This window comes from Rhyacophila brunnea, unplaced genomic scaffold, assembly GCF_057557595.1.
Source record: "Rhyacophila brunnea isolate RB1 unplaced genomic scaffold, BYU_Rbru_1.0 scaffold_18, whole genome shotgun sequence".
Taxonomy (NCBI): domain Eukaryota; kingdom Metazoa; phylum Arthropoda; class Insecta; order Trichoptera; family Rhyacophilidae; genus Rhyacophila; species Rhyacophila brunnea.
Window position 1 is genome coordinate 3,964,907 of NW_028232837.1, and position 20,440 is coordinate 3,985,346.

The following is a 20,440-nucleotide window of genomic DNA, read 5'->3' on the forward strand; positions in this document are numbered from 1 at the left end:
ATGAATACAGTGTTTAAATAAAAATATATTTTCATGTCTTAGGCGCCGGGCACATACAATCAGGCGTGCGGGTTGCTCGCGCATATTCAATGTGAATCAACGAAAATACAACGTGATCAAATATGGCAGAGCACACTGGTTTTGACGAAGCGATGTGCCCGCCCGCCCCATGATTCACGCGTTGTTTGGCTTCTCAGCGAGACGAATTAACAAAAATACTACGTTGTTAAATATGTCAAAGCCCATTGAACACGGCAAGCAAAAAGGTCGCGTGCTATTTTATTTTATCCGCTTTTGGATGCGTTGTCCATAGATGGGCGCCTCCATTATTTTAATAACAAAGAAGTTATTGTTTAGTTGCTGGGTATGCGAGAGCTTCTGCTTTAAAGACGGTCGCTTGACTGATAAAACAGGTGAATGCCGTTCAACTGAGTAGGTACCTGATACAGCGACTAAGTATAGAATTCTATAGAAGTAATGCAGTCGCTATTCTGAGTACTCTTAAGGTAGCCAGGGGACTGGTGGAGATATTTTGTATACTAGGGGAGATCTAGGATATCAATAGATTATAAATATTAGTATAGGTATATATATATATTATTTTACCCATTTTCTCACTGCTATTTTGTTTTACTCTTTTATTATAATTTTTATTATAATATATCTATATTCTATATTTATTAAGGCTATATCTCAGTTGAGGCATGGTCTAAAAAGATCGTGGCTAGGCGATGCGCGGATTGGGGATTGCGGGTGCAAATGACGCATGCTGACCGAAATATAATTTGTCATATAAATCCAACATGCGTCCATTTAATGTTCTGTTTATTGTTCGATTAGTAACAATAATAATATATTCATTGACATGTTTTCTTTTTAAAGTAAATGGGTAACGTTTTTAGTCATCTTTACACGATTTATGAATTAATACCCCCGTCGCCATCACGAAACAAATTGACGTAGTGACACCTCGACGTTCGCTCTCAGAATGCCAGCGAGTCCAAAATTTCGTCGCGCCTATAGTTGAAAATTATTTGCGTTATTAAGTATCGCCTTAAATATCTATGTAATTTTCTATTTACCCTATCTATGATTTTTTAATGTAAATATTGAAATTATATAAATACAGGTATACGATAATATTGTATTTCATACAAACATGGATGTTTTTAAAATGCGTACATATTATTACCGCTCAGTGAAAATGCTCTATGAAGAACATGTCATCCGGTCTCAATGCTATTCTGTCATCTATTATTTTAATAAATGTTCATGACCATAAATTTGTACGTACAATTTACTGGATACGAATTCGACTTTTATTTTTTTAGTATTTTTTATAATATGTGTGTTTTTAGAGTTTTTCAAAACGACACATTTATTTTAACCTTCTCTATAGATATAACTTACACGAAAGAGCGATTAGGAAAATCGTTACCATACGAAATGTACATATTTTAATTTTTTTATTTCCAGCACTGATTGTTATCGGTATAAATTAGGCACGAGTTGAGTTAGGTCAATTTGAGATTAAATATTATTTATTTTACAATAGTGGTAAGAAGGAAAATCAAAATCACAGTTTTTAAAGAATTTTAATGTTCATTTATTCAATAATTCCATCAAGTACACGGATGTTATATCATACATACAAAAGCATGTTTTTTAATCACAGATATTTGACGATATTTAAAAATAGAATATATTTTAATATTAAAAAAAGAATGAATATAAAATAAATATTTTAAATTATTAAGAATGCCATAGGGGTAAAAAATAGTATGTATTACGAATCTAGAATAAAATGGAAAACCAACTTTACAATAAAATATCACTTGTATAAGAATTTTATTCAACTTTACACTTGAATGAATAATGATGTGAAAATAAAATAAATACAAAATGAAAAATGTACGTTTAATTATGCAAATATAAAAATACTAGTGGCTTGTTAGGGATGAGCTTACAATAGTTATATAATTACTATGCAGAGTGTTTTATTTGTAATATATTTTATGTTTGAGCTCATCTTATTACCAAGGTATTACATTCAAGCCATCAAACACCGATTATAAGTTAAGTAGTTTTTGCATAATTTAAAGTATATTAAATACGTTAATATATATATTTATAAATGGTCAAGCTTTAACTACCTTGATAATTTGCAATACAATAAAAAATATAAGTATACATTTATGTTTTATTTACTTGACATGTTAAAGCTTTTCCAATGAGAGGTACTATGACAAAAGGTAGCTTTTTCAGTTTGAAAAATATTACTACCTACTGTTCATTGACGAAGGTAGGCTTTAAGCTTTGTCAGTGAAACGCATTTGTTTTAATTGAACTAAGTCTACAGTGTGTAGACAGTGTTAGTTTTTAAAATTCATTAAAACCCCGCCTAATCCAAGCCATGGTAGATAATAGTAAAAATAAATTCGTTTATCTATAAAATATCTAAAACTATGCATAATTTTAGATATTTTAGAGATATAAGAATATTTTTTATCAATGATGATTTGGCTTAAAAGGGCTTAATGAATTAAAAAAAACTAATCTACACCATCTGTAATAAGTATTCTTAATTCAACAAAAGCAAATAAGTACTAATGAGTGTAAAAGTGTGCACTATTTTTATCGAATCGCCTATAGCACACCTAAATTATTATGGTTTGCTTTAGGCAGGGCTTAAGTGAATTTTAATAACTAACCACCACCATCTGCAAATTGTAGTATTAGTTCAATGAAAACAAATAAGTATAACTGACAAAGTTTAGTGGGCACTATTTATGTCAAATATTAACAGCCTACCTCCACCCCTCGCCACTGGTTAATATTGTCTTAATACTTTTATAAATATTAAAATTTAAAAAAAAATGTTCATGTATCATAAATAAAATACACGTCATTTAGACAATATTATCTACTTTAGCTGGGAGTTATAAAGTCTCATTGGAAAGGCTAAACAATTTTATAACGTCAATATATTGCTACAGCTGTTGTTATATTTACTGGGCTCCGGTGCTCTTCTTGAAGTATTCGCTGATCATATTGGCTCCGGCCTGGTTGATGTCTTCATAGCCGAAAGGAACGAGAGCCTCCTTTGTCCTTGCGAACCATGCCACCACGTTCGGATATGGACTCAGATCGAAATCGAATGCCTGGAAAATATATTGTTTGATTATTACAATGAACTATATATTATTACAGTCGGCTGGCGGACTTGGTGCAAAAAAATGCATTTTTATGAAATATTGATCACCGATGAGACCAATTATTAATAGATGAACTGCGAGATATGAGAGATTGGTATGAGTCTTTTTAAGAGCGTACATAAGTGAAACGGGAAATAATTTTCAACAGTATGTGGAACGAAATTTCACAGTCGTCGCCAATCGGAGATTGACAGTCGAGGTGTGAGCACGTCAATTTGTTTTGTGATGGCGTCGGAGGAATATATTCTTAAATCGTGTAAAAATGACTAAAAAACGTTCCGCATGTACTTGAGAAAGAAAACATGTCAATGAATATACTATTATTATTACGAATATAATAATAAACATAACATTAAAAGGACGCATGTTCAATTTTTATGACAAATTATATTTCGTTCGGCTCGCGTCATTTGCACAATCCGCGCATCGCCTAGTCACGATCTTTTTAGACAATGCCTCAGCTGAAGTATAGCCTTAACCAGGATATTATTCTTTTTACAGGGCCTCCTTTTTCTAGAATGATGCAGAGTTGACATATCTAGGGGTTCCGTATGATATGACCAAGGTTCTAGTAGATATTTATTTTTTGATTATTTCTTTGATCTTCTTCATCCTCGGCATCACCGTGGAGCATGCGTATATTACACCCAAATTTTGAAAGTTTAGAGTTTTTTGAGCATTTGTCCAGTGACGCCTCCAGTCCGTATAGAAAAACCGAAAAAAAACCAATTTTACCATTCTTATTCAAAGTCCAAGGCTTAGATCATGGCACAGTATTTTCTTCAGACGTTTAAAAGCCGGCCGGGGTCTTCTCGACTCATTTCAGTTCGACTATATGGTTCAAGTTAATATCTAGAGTGCAACCCAAATATTAAAAAAAAAAAATGTACTCTACAACGGCACCTAAATTATTTTTCACGTCGTTCTTCAGACTTCAATCATCATCAACAAGGATCAATACACTCCTAGATTAACCTTTCAATGCTGATTATATTCCTCTCTAAGTATTTATAAGTAAATCATAGTTACATTCGTTTGCCAATGAAATACTAAAATTACAAACTTAATCTAAAATCTTCACATACCTCCATGTTAGACACAGTTACCGCCAAACTGATATCAGCTACTGTTAGGTGGTCTCCGGCTGCGAAGGTCGTTCCTTCCAATATGGTGTTGAACCACTCCGTGGCTTCCTCCAAGGCTTTCATCTTTTCAGGATCTAGAGGAGCTCCCCTGAATATCACTGGATACTGCAAACAAAAACGTTAAGAAATTATGGAATATAAAACAAAGTAGCCCGATTCTTTAAAAATCCTGTTAATTGGCAACAAAATTTTCTCCCTAAAAAAATTGTATTTTTTAAAGCATTTTGATCATAACAATTACTTTGTTTTTTAGGGCGTTGGATTATGCTATATTTATATAATATATATTATGTTGCACTTATCGTCAAATTGGATATTATATAATATGTCGATGACCCAGTATTAAACAGTAACAGCTCAAAAAACGTAGTTTCGAGATAATCATGTTTTAATATTTTGAATATTTTACAATACACAAGATTTGACAATTTTTAAAATGATACATGTCAGAATTTATCTAGTCTAAATTGAAACGTATGGTCAATCGCCAGTTTTAAATGGAAACAATTCGAAATAGATCTGTACAAAACTGGTTTTGTTTGAAAATTTGTAAAATTTCAAATGGGTTTTTTGGCGCTCACGGTATCTAAATTATTTTTTTCGAGTTGTTTCTGTACAAAACCGACAAGAGCTTATTTTTACGAGTATTTTGATACCAATATCGCAAAATTTCGAATTTTTGAGCTGTTACCGTTCAATACTGGGTCATCGATATATATATGGGGATAGACAACTCAATCGATTTTCAGCATATTGATCGGCGATATTAAATATATTACCGCAATTACAAACTCTCTAATTTCTCTAAACTCTCTATCCATTTCCCGTAGTCCCGTGGTGTCAAATTATTGCAAACTCAGTAAATAGCTTACTGCAGTTATTATTTCCCGGGTATTCATTTTTCCACATAGTCAGTTATATCCAATAATCCAATAATTATTTCCTAAATTAATATTCTTTTCAAGATATTATTTTGATTGTGAGTACGTCAATAAATAGCGGATCATAATTCATTGGACATGTCACTCGAATATAAGTTCCCGATCTGTCAGTATCTCAGTCTCGGAATCGCATCGCACAACATCTCATTCTACCGAGATTCGGACCTCGGAACAGTATCACAAGTATTGTAACATAACTACTGTAACATACTCTTGTACCGACTGTTTACACTGCAAATAAAACTCGCTCCTCCCTCCATCGGAGCAACCACCAATTATCGACTTTCTCTCCATCCACAGTCCATCCCACAGTGATGACCCCATATATTATAATAATATAATATAAGGTTACCCATGATTTCATCAAGTGATCTTCACTACTCCACGTGTATCAGATTTAATGAACGAGGAGTTGTTTATATTAACTCCGACCGACCTATCTGGCATATCCATTATTTAAATGTTAATATACATTATATTCAGTGACGACCCGTGGGGGTAGGCATGTCATGCGTTCCATGGGGGCGGCACATGAAGGAACGAATACATTTTTTTTTGAGAACAGTAGCGGTTTTCAGTCACTTCATTATCAACGTCTTAGTTTAAAAAATAATCAAAATATTTTAAAAAAATCTCAAATATTATTGTATTACGAGGGTGGGTCAATAAGTCCTTAGAAAAGCCGACAGGTGGCGCGACTACTACTGTAAGCGGTTTGTTTTCATGCAGCGGCACTACCGATTCAGTATGCTGCGAAGTTTCAATCAGATTGGTCGGGTTGTTGTGTGTTTCTCGTACATTTAAAAAAAAAAATTGCTTGTGGAAAATGGAAAATGGAGAAAATTGATTTAAGAGCTGTTATTAAACATTTTAATATAAAAGGGTTAACAGCAAAGGAAATAAAAAATGAGTTGGATTTAGTTCACGGCATATCTGCTCCTTCACTTGCAACTATTTATAACTGGTTAAATGAATTTAAACGTGGTCGTACATCAACAAAGGATGAACCACGCTCATGACGTCCTGTAGAGGTGACTACACCAGAAATGATCAATAAAATCCACGATATGGTGTTAAGTGACCGAAGATTAAAGTTGAGTGAGATAATTGAGGTTACAGGGATCTCAAAAGGTAGCGTCATTTCTATTTTACATGACAAATTGGGCATGAAAAATATTTCTGCAAGATGGGTGCCGCGTTTGCTCACAGTCGACAATAAACGCAATAGGGTGGTGGCCTCTAAAGCCCTGTTGTCGCTCATGCAACGCAATCCGGATGAATTTTTTCGTCGCTTTGTGACTGTAGATGAAACATGGATACACCACTATACTCCCGAGACGAAAGAACAGTCAAAGCAGTGGATTGCGAAGGCAATCCATGTCCAAAGAAGGCGAAAACCGTAAAATCAGCTGGTAAGGTTATGGCTACTGTATTTTGGGATGCACGTGAAATAATTTTCGTTGACTATTTGGAAAAAGGAAAAACAATAACAGGGGATTATTATGCATCTTTATTGGACCAGCTAAAAAACAAAATTGAAGAAAAACGGCCTCATTTAAACAGGAAAAAAATCCTCTTTCATCAGGACAATGCCCGTGTTCACACATGTTTACGATCAATGGCTAAAATTGAAGAATTGAAGTTCGAATTGGTCGACCACCCACCGTATTCGCCAGATTTAGCCCCCAGTGACTTTTTCCTTTTCCCAAACTTAAAAAATGGCTAAGTGGACAACGTTTTTTTTCAAATGAAGAAGTCATCGATCGGACAAATGCTTATTTTGAGGACCTTCCGAAAACTTATTTTTCTGACGGTTTAAAAAAAATTGAGAAACGTCTAACCAAGTGTATTGAGCTCCAAGGAGATTATGTTGAGAAATAAAAAAAAAATACAAAAATAAAAACTGTTTTAATGCTTTTTTCTAAGGAATTATTGACCCACCCTCGTATAATAAACATTGAAAAACTTATATATTGCAATGGCGGTTTAGCAAACAGGCAACACGGTCAATGCACTCCTTAAAGATGTAGACATTTGAGTGATGCGCTATATAATTTGTTTTTAAAATTCTATTTTACTGTTTAAGTTGTATTTTTCTTGAATTATTTTTTTTTTTTAATTTGATTTCTTTTGCTATAAAAATATTTTTTGGTCTGTTTTATTCTCTACGAATGTGATTTACCTGCACTTTTTATTCCAAATGCTGTGAACGTCTTGAATTAATATTTTTTATGTGCTCAGTGTGTTTTTTGTAAAAAATAAATATATAAACATTTTTTACAAGGGTGCCTCCAAACCAGTCAGCGCTACAGACCTCCAAGTACGTAAAACCAACACTATTTGAGAGTAGATTTCGTGGAAATTCTGATTCGAAGTCTGTCGTAAGGCCGGTTCGGATTAGTCGATTAGTTTAGTCGAATGGCGAGTAATTTAGTAACTAAACGTGTACGAAATCATTTAGTCGAGTTAATCCAGTAATGATTTTACTAAATTACTCGACTAAATTTGTGTGTTCGTACACGTTTTGTTACTAAATTACTCGCCATTCGATTAAACTACTGGACTAATCCGAACTGGCTTTTAAGGCGCCACTTTGCCCAGAACGTCACTGATTAATGATTATCGTGCTGGCGTAGCTAGCAAATTCGACACGTGTATAAAAAGAATTAACATAACACACGCAATAATTTCCCTACCACACGCTGAAACGACCTAATATCCAACATTAAAATGTGGTTAGGTACTTTTAAAATTATTTTAAAATTTTTTTAATAATTTCTCTGTAAAATTCAATTTGTAACCAAAATTTATTGCGGTTAGGAATTACCACTAGGAGACGATAAGGTCTATCAAGGAAAGTTTTTAATCTAATAGTAAAAAATATATTTGGTATCACTTACGTAATATTCGGCTTGCCTTTGGTAAAGAGTTCCCATATCAAAGTAAAGCCTCTGATCCACCACAACTCGTTTCTTTGGATCTTTCGGGTATAACGAATCGTCCTTCGCATACTGATTCACAAGATAAGCCATTATCGGACGACTGAAATAAAATAATAGTAACATTAATTGAGTTAAAATTTATTTACAATAGATAATTTTACGAACCGGAACGCTCGATAATTTTCCAAAGATATTAACATAGCTATTTTATGTCATGTATATTTTATAAAACAAAAATAAGTTTGTTAGATTTTTGTTATTATTGCATAGCTCAGACAGTCAAATTATTTTTTCCACGATACCGAGACGGGGAAAGACGCTCTGGTGCGTTCCGGTCAATCTCAAGCCCTGGGTATGTACCACAGAGCAGATTAATAAATATAATTCGATTCCCAATTCATTACATTTTGAAGCAGGGTTTTGAATGTGTGAGTGACTTACGAAAACGAACCACACATTACAGACGTGCAATAGTGTGTATTGCTGCAACCTTCAATAATATTCCACACTCTAGATCGGCTGCTTGTTACTCCATACCCGTTAGGTATTTCAGTTCTCATTAATTTTGTGTTCCCTGGTAGGTACAGTATATAGGGCTACATTTGAAAGTGCAAAAATGCGTAATTTAAAATAGTTGTTTTAAAAATGTATTTAATTTTTGTTTTATTTTAATTTTAAATGTTTCAAGAAATATACCGATTTATTATGTAAAAACACTTATAATGTAAATTCTCGGAAGATTGTATTAAATTACTTATTTCGTATTCCGTCATTAGATGTCCGTCATTGCATTAGTTTATCTTTAATCGGGTTCTTTTTAAACATCACTAACTATAATTTAATTAATTATATACTTATTAATTGAGTTAGCATTTACTTGGTAGAATTCCATTTTACAAGAAATGAAAATATAATTAATATTAAATTCTACAGGTTTTTAAAAAAGCATTTTTTAAAACACAATTTTAAAATTCGCATAGCATCAGTAACAATATGGCGCCGGAATGTTTGCATATATGTAATAAAGGTCTAAAATTGAATTTACTCGAAAAGTTGGAAATTAATCGCGAATTATCCAAAAGTAATCACATAGTTAATGAAAATTTGGTAATGCATTCGTCGCCACTATTAAATATAATTTAAACACACGAAAAATACAATTATACTAATAATATTTTAATTGATTAATAATGTCTCAATCTCGAACACTGTAATTTTGATAAATTTTGATATCCATTAAAAAACCCACTTAGGGTTTTCAAAGTAATAATAATATTACAATTAATAATAAGTGTACAAATTCATAATAATGCTGGAACGAGTAAGAGAATGTATTCTGTCTCTATCTATACACGTGTAGTATTTAAGCAAGGGCAAGCGGCCTATCTGAATAGTCTTGATAATGGTGTTACAACCGAAATAGCTATCGACAAACCTTTTTTAAAAACCTGTAGAATTTAATATTAATTATATTTTCATTTCTTGAATTATATACTTGTTATATGGAAACAACATCTGCTGCAGGATTCGAACCCGCGATACACGGATTTAGAAACAGGCGTTGTATCCACTACCTTCTTGCTTTGCATACAATATAGTTATATTACCTTTCCCAAATAATCAATCCATTGTCATTCATTGTGGGGATAGTGTGCTGAGGATTCATCTATAAATTAAAGAAAATATATGAATTGTTATTAAATCACTGAAAGATGGGTATTGCAGGATCTGCATTCAATGGAGTATTTTATCGTGTCCGGTAACTTGTACGTATGCAGTTCACCGTATCACACTTCACCGTGAAATGTTATATCGGAAATATATGACCGTATATTAAAGACCATCCAACCTCTCTGGGTCGTATAGTACTGACATAAAATTCATGTCTAAATAAAACACAGTTCTTGTCGGTTTACACTTTACAGGAAGCCAGAAGCAAACAAATTTTGAAAATAGTCGATATACTGGATTATTTGTTAGGTTAGGTTATGTTTTCATTCTTGAATTCATGAATTTTGCCAAAATTAGCTATGAAAATTGAATTGTTCACATTGAATCTAATAAAATTGGAGACTGTATAGTATACGGTCATCTCTTTTCGATAAGAAAGTTCACGGCGAAAGGTTGTACAATTTACATGTAACCGTATTTTATGGAGTCACCGTTTCATTAATAAATATTAAATTCCATGTTTCCAGTGCTTTTGTATGGCTGTGAGACGTGGCACTGGCTGTGGGGTTATATGTGTTGTGTTTTGAAAAATTGGTGTCTCTACCAAATCTCAGCCACCTATTTCTCCTCTGTTACTGTAGGTACCTACTAAAATCTCTTTAAAGGTACAAAGTAATGAATTTAATGCAGTAAGTATTTTTAAATATCCACCTTCAAATATTCCGGTTTCCTACTATCGCCTTCCATGATATTGCATATCTTGAGATTAAACTCCACTCCGACTGCTCGTCCTGTCATCATCACGGCCCTGCATGGGGCTGATGGCGCCAAATAGTACAGGTCCACCGGCATTTTTCCAGATGCTACCTTCGCCGCTGCGTTGCTGAACATGGACAAAAATATCTTCAATTAATCATACTAATAGTAGAATATCTGGTCACGACTCGCATTTTCATGCTTTACGACTTACGATTGCTGACAGTGCCGGAAGCCATGACGCTTTTAACCGTAACCCATCCCTATTAATATTTTTCAAAAAAAAATCCAACATTCGATCCGGTATCTCTGATCGTAACGAGTGACGCATTACTCTGACTTCAGAGCAACGTTTGCTCTTAGCTAATCGGATTCCTTTTGGCATTCTTAGAGCGACGTTTGCATTCATACACCTACACTACACTTCATCACAATGGTTTCGGGTCGAAATCCCGAACGCTGAAATCCCAAATGGCCGAAATCCCGATAAATGAAAAAAATACAAACAGTAATAATTGCGCATTCTTAACACTTGTCTTGAATTGCGCAAATTTTACAAGAGAGACAAATAACCTTTTTTCTGGAAAATGGTTAGGATTATGTTAAGTGTTAAGATTGCGCAAAATTTTACAGGAGAGACAAAAACCCATTTGTTCTACAAAAAATGGTTTTTTGTTTCTCTTGTAAAATTTGCGCAATTATTACAGTTTGTATTTTTTGGTATTTCGGCCTTTGGAATTCCGGCCATTCGGGATTTAGGCTTTCGGGATTTCGGCCATTCGGGATTTCAGTATGCGGGATTTCGTCCGGCACCCCATCATAATACATATCTCTTGAAAATGGCCTCTGCATCGAGGAAAAAAGGAAGAAGTACACACGGTGGAAACCCAAAAATCTATTACGTCATCGATCTATTTTTCGAGATATAGAAAGACACACATGGGCAGTGCAAAAGCGGTTGATTTTGTACGTACTGAACCTCACAAAACTCTTGAAAATAAATATCACAGCTCGTCAAGGGATATCCAGTTGGCAAGTAGTTTCTCACTTATTCATAGTGAGAGAATGCAATACTCTAATTATTATATACCATGCAAAATATCAGTTTCAAATACCTTGTATCTCTTGTAACTCGACATAATGATATTACAGAAGAAATCAACAAGAGAATCATGTCTGCGAATAAATGCTACTTTGGTCTGTTAAGACATTTTAAGTCCCGCTTATTATCTCGCCGAACTAAAAGCACTCTTTACAAGACACTTGTAAAGCCAGTGCTCACCTACGCATCGGAAACCTGGACATTAACTCTGCGAAATGAACGAGCCCTGAACATCTTTGAAAGAAAAATTCTCCGCCGTATATATGGACCGATCAGGGATGGACCAATTGGAGGAGAAGATATAATGCTGAGCTCCACGGGCTGTACGAAGATTGCAGCGCAGTTCAATCAATTAAGATTGGGAGACTGCGATGGCTAGGTCATGTGCACCGTATGAATGACAATGAACCGGCAAAGAGTGTGATGTCCAGCAATCCAATAGGACGTAGAAGAAGAAGGAGGCCAAAGATACGCTGGTTAGATGGAGCTGCCAGTGACTGACGTATTCTGGGGGTACCAAATTGGAAAGCGGCCACACTGGATAGGGACAAGTGGAGGGAGCTGTTGGAGGAGGCCAGGACCCACACCGGGTTGTCGCGCCCCTGATGATGATGATGATGCAAAATATCAGATAATAATATGTACTGCTTCAATTCATTTCATTCAAAAAAGATGGGCGGTAAATTTAACTATACAATTATTATTTGTTATTATTAGATTATTTGAGAAATGAAATTGTGTCTCATTCAACTACATTATAATATTTATTTGGTCTTCGTTTTTCAATCTGTTTGCATCTTTCAAATTCGTTTTTTTGCAAAATATACTTAACTGGCCATACAACATTTTGTCTACTAATTCATCGATAGAAGATTAAACAAATATTATTTTTTCTCTAGAATGATTTTTGAGCTAAAACATTCGGAACGGGACAACTTAGAATTCACACAACTATATGTAAAATGCGCGATTTGGCAAGAAGACACCTGATATTTAAAGTTTGTGATCATGGAGATGAAAAGACCAGGTGAAAAGCCAGACGGACCACCTTATTTGACTTAAATTCTTGCGTCAATAGTTTGAAAAAAGCAGATAATAATTTTTCAGAGCCACAACGAAACGGACGACGATTAAAACGATGATAGCCAAACTTCGTTAGATCGCAGTGAGCACGTCTTTATGTGACACTTTCCTATAAATTTCGACGGTTTTTTTGTTTAATTCTATATTATGTAATTGTGAGTCAAAATTTAATATAAATTACACAAGTTTTAATCATATTTAGTCGACACTGTGGTTTTTGGCAAATTTTCAATCATTTTGCTATTTCTTTGTGTTATATATATATACTTAAAATATACATATGTAAACCTTAAAGTTACGTGAGTTTCTACGGCCAAATATAATTAATTCAAAAGAAGTTATATTTTTACGAAAAATGTTTTATAGTCAGTATACAATATTGGTCAATTTAAGTTCAAATGTGATGCTTTTATACATATATACTTATAACAGTTTTATTTGTTTTTTTCTAATAAATCGAGAGAAAAAACGGCAATGGTAATCATGGACCTAATAGATTGTGCAAGTGGCTAACATCCATTTCTCGTAAAAACAAAAATAATATGTTAATACAAACCTTCACCCTGTGGAGGCCTATAATATGATCTTCTAAGGATCGGAAATGGTTAAAAAAAATCATGACAACACTGGTCATCGAATACAATATTATGTTAATAGCTTTGATTGACAAAACAAAAAATCTTATAACACTTAGTAAAACCGTATACTTATCGCGACACTGATAATTTTTCATATTATAAACTTGCCAAATATCACGGAATATATTAAACAAATTAGTAATGGACAGTTGTCGGTACATCTTTCATCGTCGATTTTATTACCAATTACTTTAATCGCTGTTCACCTAGAAACCTGAATTATTGGCCCTACATATTATCCGTATGGTAGTACTTACTCGTGTTTGTCTACGGAATCTAAGTCTAGACGTTACAGGGACTGACCGTTAAAGTATTTTCCAGTATTGGAGGCTTTCAAGATGTGGCTGTATCTACTGACCAATGAGGAATTTTAATACGAGACAAGAACTTATAGCTAGAATCAATCGAGACAAAAAGGTTGAATACTTCCGAATAGAAGTTGATTCACTTCAGCCAAATTGCAGGGAAAACGTAGAGAGTAGTCGTAGAGGTGTAGGGTGAATGAGCTTTGCTACGTAACTTCCCTAAGTGGCACAATATTCAAGGCGTTGGTGATCTGATATGACTCAGGATAGTTTGACGAAAAATGCCAAAAGAAGAAACTATAGATATTTAGGAAATACTTTGAATTATGTAGGCATATAAGTGGGTTATATTTTATATTAAAGCACACACTACCCAATAAAACAGGAAATTATAATTTAATACAATACCTAATGTGTCTTGACAAAATGATATTCATATTTTTACAATATATTATCCTTAATTATGCTTACATAATATGAAAATTAGCGTTTTTCTTGACAGATCCAGTATTTTTGAATAGGCAAAATTTCCATTTGGCGTATAGTGTTAAATCTAGCGTTTTTCGACACCGCAAACAGCTTAAAACTTCTCATAATAAAACTAGAATATTACACCAGATTTGCTTTAAAATCAACATGCTGATCTTACGTACTTTATATCTTACTAGGAAAAAATACGCGGTGGCAGTGCCACTTGTCAACATTACTGTCGATGTCCTCAATGCGTTCAGTGTGTTCAATTCACAGACAGATATAGAGTAAGACAAATATAGGTATATATTGATACATCTCATAATTAATACACTAAATCTTAAATATTAAATAACGACTGAATTTCTTACGAGAATTTATTTTAAATTTTATGACCCAAGTATTCTATTAATCTTTGTGCTTGTAAAAACGATGTTTATAATAAATGTGACACTTTTTTTTGTACATATTTTTGTGAATGAAAATTAATTGGCAACACTGATACTGATGGGTTAAACATGATTAATTATTAATTTTTAATAAAACTCACTCTAAATTTGCGATATGTTGCTTAGCAACAGCAACCGTGTCCATACACTGCCCCAGTTTGACTTATTATAATTCTTTTTTTAAAAACAATTAGGTGTTTACATCAATCAAACAAATTCCACAAAACTTAAAAACATACTTTATACTGAGCACTGGAGAAAATAACTTGATTTTATACTGTGGTTTATTCTACGATATATATTATTGTATATCAAAAAAATACTACCGTTCGGTTTGACGAACCAAGTTCAAATGCCTACTTTGTTCTAGTCTACCTTAGGTATAAGTACAGGGTATAATGCGGCTATACTAAGTGACTATGATATAGTTATATATAACACGGATATTGAAACGGATATTCGCACCGCACGTTCCCACTCGTGCCAATTTTCTTTTGAATTATTTATTCGCATTTTTTTCAAGGTAAATCGGTATAATTTTGAAATTAATATTTAAAAAAGAGCATTAAATTTGTATTAAATTAATATTAGGTAATAATTTAGACAGTGTTATAGATACGTAGCTGTGAATCACAGTGTTGAAGATCCAATACTAAGCAATATAATTATTATATAAATAAATTAATAATTGTTATCGATCGGGCTAATATTTTACACGTAGCAAGTATATTCAGAAATCTGGAAACAGTGGGCAAGTGAATATTATCTGGGATTGGCCAATAGTGGAAAAGGCGGATGTGAAGCAGAAAATATAAAAAGGCGCACACAGATGGTGAATGAAACGCGATGCCACGTCTTACCACTATATGGAAGGATCGAGGAATTTTAATTACCACGAAAATTATGCTTGTGCGTTTTAAGACTAGTCATGGGTCTTGTGATACTAAGGGAGCGGCAGGTAAAGTTGGGTTTCGGGAATTTCCAGACGGGAATTCTCGAGAAATTTTTGAGATTTTCCATTCTAAATCTCGAGATTTGAAATTTTTAACATTTAGGGAAATCGCGGATCCCGAGAATCTTTTCTCGAGATTCGGGATTTCTTTATAATCAAATATTAATTGAAAAAACGATTTTTCTGTATGAAAAAAGTGGACAGAAAACACAAAACGTTCAAAGACTGTTCGGGGCATTTAGCACAATTAAGCCAACGTCGACTCAAAATGAGCGAAATTTTTCAACATCAAGGAATTTTGTGTCTCAAAAGGGTACGCGATTGTCAGACGCAGCGATTGACAGTCCGTGTTTTTTGAAATTCTATTTTAATAAGTGAATACGTGTATTAAATAAGGCTCTAAGTACCAAAAAGTAGTATTGCCTGTAGTTACAAAATACCGATTCATTGCAGTAAAATTTCATGAAGGAGACCTTTTGAAAAATGTAGTTTTACAGTGTGAACCAATCACGGCAGCTTCTATAATTTTAGGTATTAAGAACTCGCAAGTGTCAACATACCATCGTCAGCTATTTTATATTGAATGCCGTTGACCACTGCAGTGCTACTTACACCGTTATAAATAAAACACATCAACGGACTTACAACATCGACAGGTTTAATTATTTTGCAGTATTTTTTTGACTTGCTTGAGGCACTTAGACTATAGTTGAAGTTATTGGCGTTGGTATGTAGAACAATTTTCTATAAAGATGTCAGTTTTTATTTTTTTGGTACTTAGCGCCTTAATTAATACACGTATTCAAGTATATTATAATATTTTGAATTATTTTTGTTTTCCTTCTTCTATTTTGTTTGTCTTCTTACTTAAATAAAAAAATCATATTTTTTTGGAATTTGTCTGTTTTTACGCTGATTTTAGGATTTTTACCGGTTTTCGTTCAATTTTAACGATATCTCAAGAATTCTTTCCTTGAAATCCCAAATCTCGAGAATTTGAAATTTCCGAAACTCGAGATTGAGATTTTCTCGGGAAATACCCAACTCTAGCGGCAGGCAATTGATGCCTTCGAAATGTGGTGTTGGTGCGGAATGCTTCGTATTTCTTGGATAGACTACAGAACGAACCAGTCAATCATCTAGATTCTAGAACTTTAGATAAAATAACGGCTCTCAACAATATGTTTGAGACGCATACTGAAGTTTTTCTTACATTTTATTGGGCGCGGAAATGATAATTTGGAGAGAATGGTGATTTTGGGTAGCCTTCAGGGAAGGCAAAATACGGGAAGAGTCTCAGCGTGATGAAGTGACTAAGTGAAGGAGCTTACAGGGGATAGCCCTCAGAGAAGCAGATAACCGAAGAGAGTGGGGAGTCTTGGTCGCGCAGAAGATTACTGAATTTCACGGTGATCAAGATCCTCATCCACGAGGGAACAACCAAGAAGAAGAATATTAAGATAAACTGCTTTACTGAAGCAAAAGCGATCTTCACGAATATCAGACAAGGGTTCGCGAAGTGATAGAGGTCGTTAAGCAGATTAAATCACAATGAGCTAGAATTTCGCCCGGCGAGTGGACAAGTTCTGGAAAAGTTTCGTCATACAGTGGTATCCAAGGGGCACTAAACGGACACAGGAATACCCTAAAATTCGCTAGATAAACTCATAAAATTTGGTAAACGGAAGTACATTGGAACATGTATATGTCTGAGAGCGATTGAAGACACATATCTACATCCAAATGTATTTCCATGTAACGGAGGTACTCAGCATTTACCCACTAACAATTTTTTTACCCAGTCTCTCAAAAGGTTACTGACCACTGATGTAGATAGTGTTTGTTACTTTTTAAAATTAAATTAAACCCTAAATCCAAGTCATATTAGATAATAGTCAAAAAATATTCATTTATTTGTTAAATATCTAAAGTTATGCCATTAAACTATACACAATTCTAGATATTTTATAAATAGAAGAATATTTTTTATCGTTAATTTAGTCTAGTATTCACTTATTAACTATTGACGTTTATTTGGTTAAAAATATAAATTAATTATTTAAGAAATACATATTAGTAATAAAATAAAATATAAAAATATTTGTCGAAAGTTGGATTCGTACTCACGCCAACAAAACTTCAATTCAAAATTACTGCAGCCTTAGACCTCTAGGCCAAAGAGCTTGTCGCGATGATGTGAAAAATTATAATAAAATAGTAATGGTAACATTTCTGCGTTACATTCGAATTTATACACACAATTTTAATATCGCGTCGAGCGGTAAAACATATACATGTTAAAAATAGCTAACAAAAATAAATAATATGATTCAGACATTCAGAAGTATGTACCCACAATACAAAATATTTTAACAAAACTAACCATCGAGCGAATTTATGTAACTTTATTTATTAACTGTATCGGGTATTTAGCTACCGGTGCTTAATCAAATAATAAAATTTTTATTTAAGCATCCGGATTAATTGAACTGTTTTAAAACATATAATAGATTATGTGAACATACAATACTTTATTCCACATTAACAAATATCCTATGAGAATGCACTACTATAAACAAACCGCATTAGTATGCAGTTCGATAGTTTCAGAAACAGACACTGTGCAAGAGAAAGCGATCCGATATTGTTAATTTAAGTTCAGACGACGATAGCAACCGTAAAATTGCATTACGCCTGTATTATTCTTGCGCCCTAGAAGAAAATTACAACTGCGCATGTTCAAGGCTAAATTTTTCTACTGTAAGCGGACAAAATCGGTTCTTATAATTAGCATGTTATTTAAATGTGGTAATTAAATATAAATTAAAAGATCCGCAGCAAATGGGTACTTACTCAATTCATTTAACCAACAAATAACAGTTAACTGCGTTAAAGACACAAATATCTTTCAAACGAACTTTACTATTCTTTCAAGCTTTAGTTTAACTTTAGATCGAAATGTATCCCCTCTCTTAATTTTCTCTAGTAGAACACTATCCCCCTTATGGACAGTTAAGGTGTAGTTATACGGAACTTGAGAGTTTGGTTTCACGTTCAATACGTAGGGTAATTAATATAGTAGACAAAAGACACGAAGACGTTGTAATAATTGGTCGTCAACCTTTCATGGAAAGGAAATATAAAGTTTTCTGAATCACGGAATAGTAGTTTTAACTCAATTTTATATAATTTAAATATTGTAGAGATCACTTTTATAATTGGATTATCTGTTTATATTATTGTTAATTTTACTTTAACTTACAAAAATATTTGGCGTTTGGCGTCAAACTTGTCCATCTTATTTTGCAATCCAACAAAAAAATACAAGTTAACCAATATTTTTTAATGATATAATGTTTGATTGCACGCACAATTAGATTATCTATGACGATTGACGAATAGCAATACTTAATTATACCTTATACCATACATTATAACTATACTTAATGATCAGTGGCGGGCGGCTCTCGTGGTGCAGTGGGTAAGGCGCTCGCCTTCCACCCGAGAGTTCCTGGGTTCGATTCCCGGTCATGACAAAAACATTTATGTGTTTTTCTCAAAGCCTGGGTGTTTGTGATTGTTCAAAATTACTAACAACCACCTTGTACGAAAAAGCAAGGACATGGTTATTAATAATTCTAAAAAAAAAAAAAAAAATGATCAGTGGCGTAGTTGATAGGGTTCACTGAAAATTTAACGGTGCGAATAATTATTTAGGTCAGACGTAAAACTAAGTGATAATTGAATTTCAGTTTTTTTATGTAGGTTTATAGTTGGTGTATTATTAATTGAAAATGGATAATAAGAAAATCCACTGGTGTATAATTCATGTCTTATAGAATTCTTAAAGAATGAGCCTCATGAAAGATGCAGGTTGTCGACTCACCTTTCCTCCAAAAATGGTATGCATTCTTATTAATGAAATCAATTTCTTGCTAAAATTAAATTAGAGTCAGTCAAAAGACTTTAACAAGATATATAAGTGTGGAGATTGCTCGAAAATCAAATGATTGGGACTGGTGTCATTAAAATAATAACGAAAGAAAAATTGGAGAAATCATAAAAGATTATAATATGGTATAATTTACTTTACTGTCATGTAATATGGGTTGAAAATTAACTAATACGAAACTACACTGATGTTCAGTTTTGAATAATACCTTACTATACAAAAACTAAGTTTGACTTTGAAGGATATATGAACAACAGCTGATGTTTTTGTAGAGAGTGGGATTACCTTAGCATTACCTACTCATAAATGTAATGTCAACATGTCGGCCTATAAAGTCGTAGGTCTCGGGCTAGAGTCCCGGGTGTAATAAATTCACATTATATTTTTCTATGTGGGGTAAAACAAATTTCTTGTAAAACAAAGATCTGTTGAGAAACCTCTTCATGAAGCGGCCAAGATCCACATCGGTTTGGAGAGTCAATTAAATGATGAATAATAACACCAAAACGTCAAGGAATGTGCGTACTGAAGAGCGTATTACCGCTGTAAACGAAAGTGTGGAAGAACATCCAAATTTCTAATCCGATCCAATTGGGAGCTCAAATTTTTTCCTACACCCGAATAATTCCCATTATTGCATGAATTAAGTCCACGAGACCATCATACTATGCGGCGTTCTTTTGCCCATTGGGATCTGGAGCAGTTGGAAACTGGCCCATTGTTTTATCGTTAAATTCTGTTCAGCTATGAGAGTCATTTTTAGCTTAACGTATTTGTTAATCCCCTACCCTACAGACTCCATTACATCCACAAAAATG

At 33.5% G+C, this 20,440-nt stretch overlaps 1 protein-coding gene across 4 annotated transcripts in view; it reads right to left on the bottom strand.

Moving 5' to 3' along the window:
- Positions 1-2,878: 2,878 nt before the first annotated feature.
- LOC147073127 (glutathione S-transferase 1-like) overlaps positions 2,879-20,440 on the bottom strand; it is a 35,803-nt gene continuing 18,241 nt past the window's right edge. For 3 of the 4 annotated variants that reach the window (XM_085945252.1, XM_085945255.1, XM_085945254.1), the window contains 5 exons: positions 10,626-10,797; positions 9,851-9,909; positions 8,202-8,343; positions 4,301-4,465; positions 2,879-3,161 (listed from right to left, as the gene is read on the bottom strand). In XM_085945252.1, coding sequence (XP_085801378.1) covers positions 3,009-3,161; positions 4,301-4,465; positions 8,202-8,343; positions 9,851-9,909; positions 10,626-10,797 — 691 coding nt within the window. In that variant the 3' untranslated portion in view covers positions 2,879-3,008. Of the gene's footprint in view, positions 3,162-4,300; positions 4,466-8,201; positions 8,344-9,850; positions 9,910-10,625; positions 10,798-14,819; positions 15,014-20,440 lie in introns of those variants that run through there. The other variant, XM_085945253.1, reaches the window with a different exon arrangement.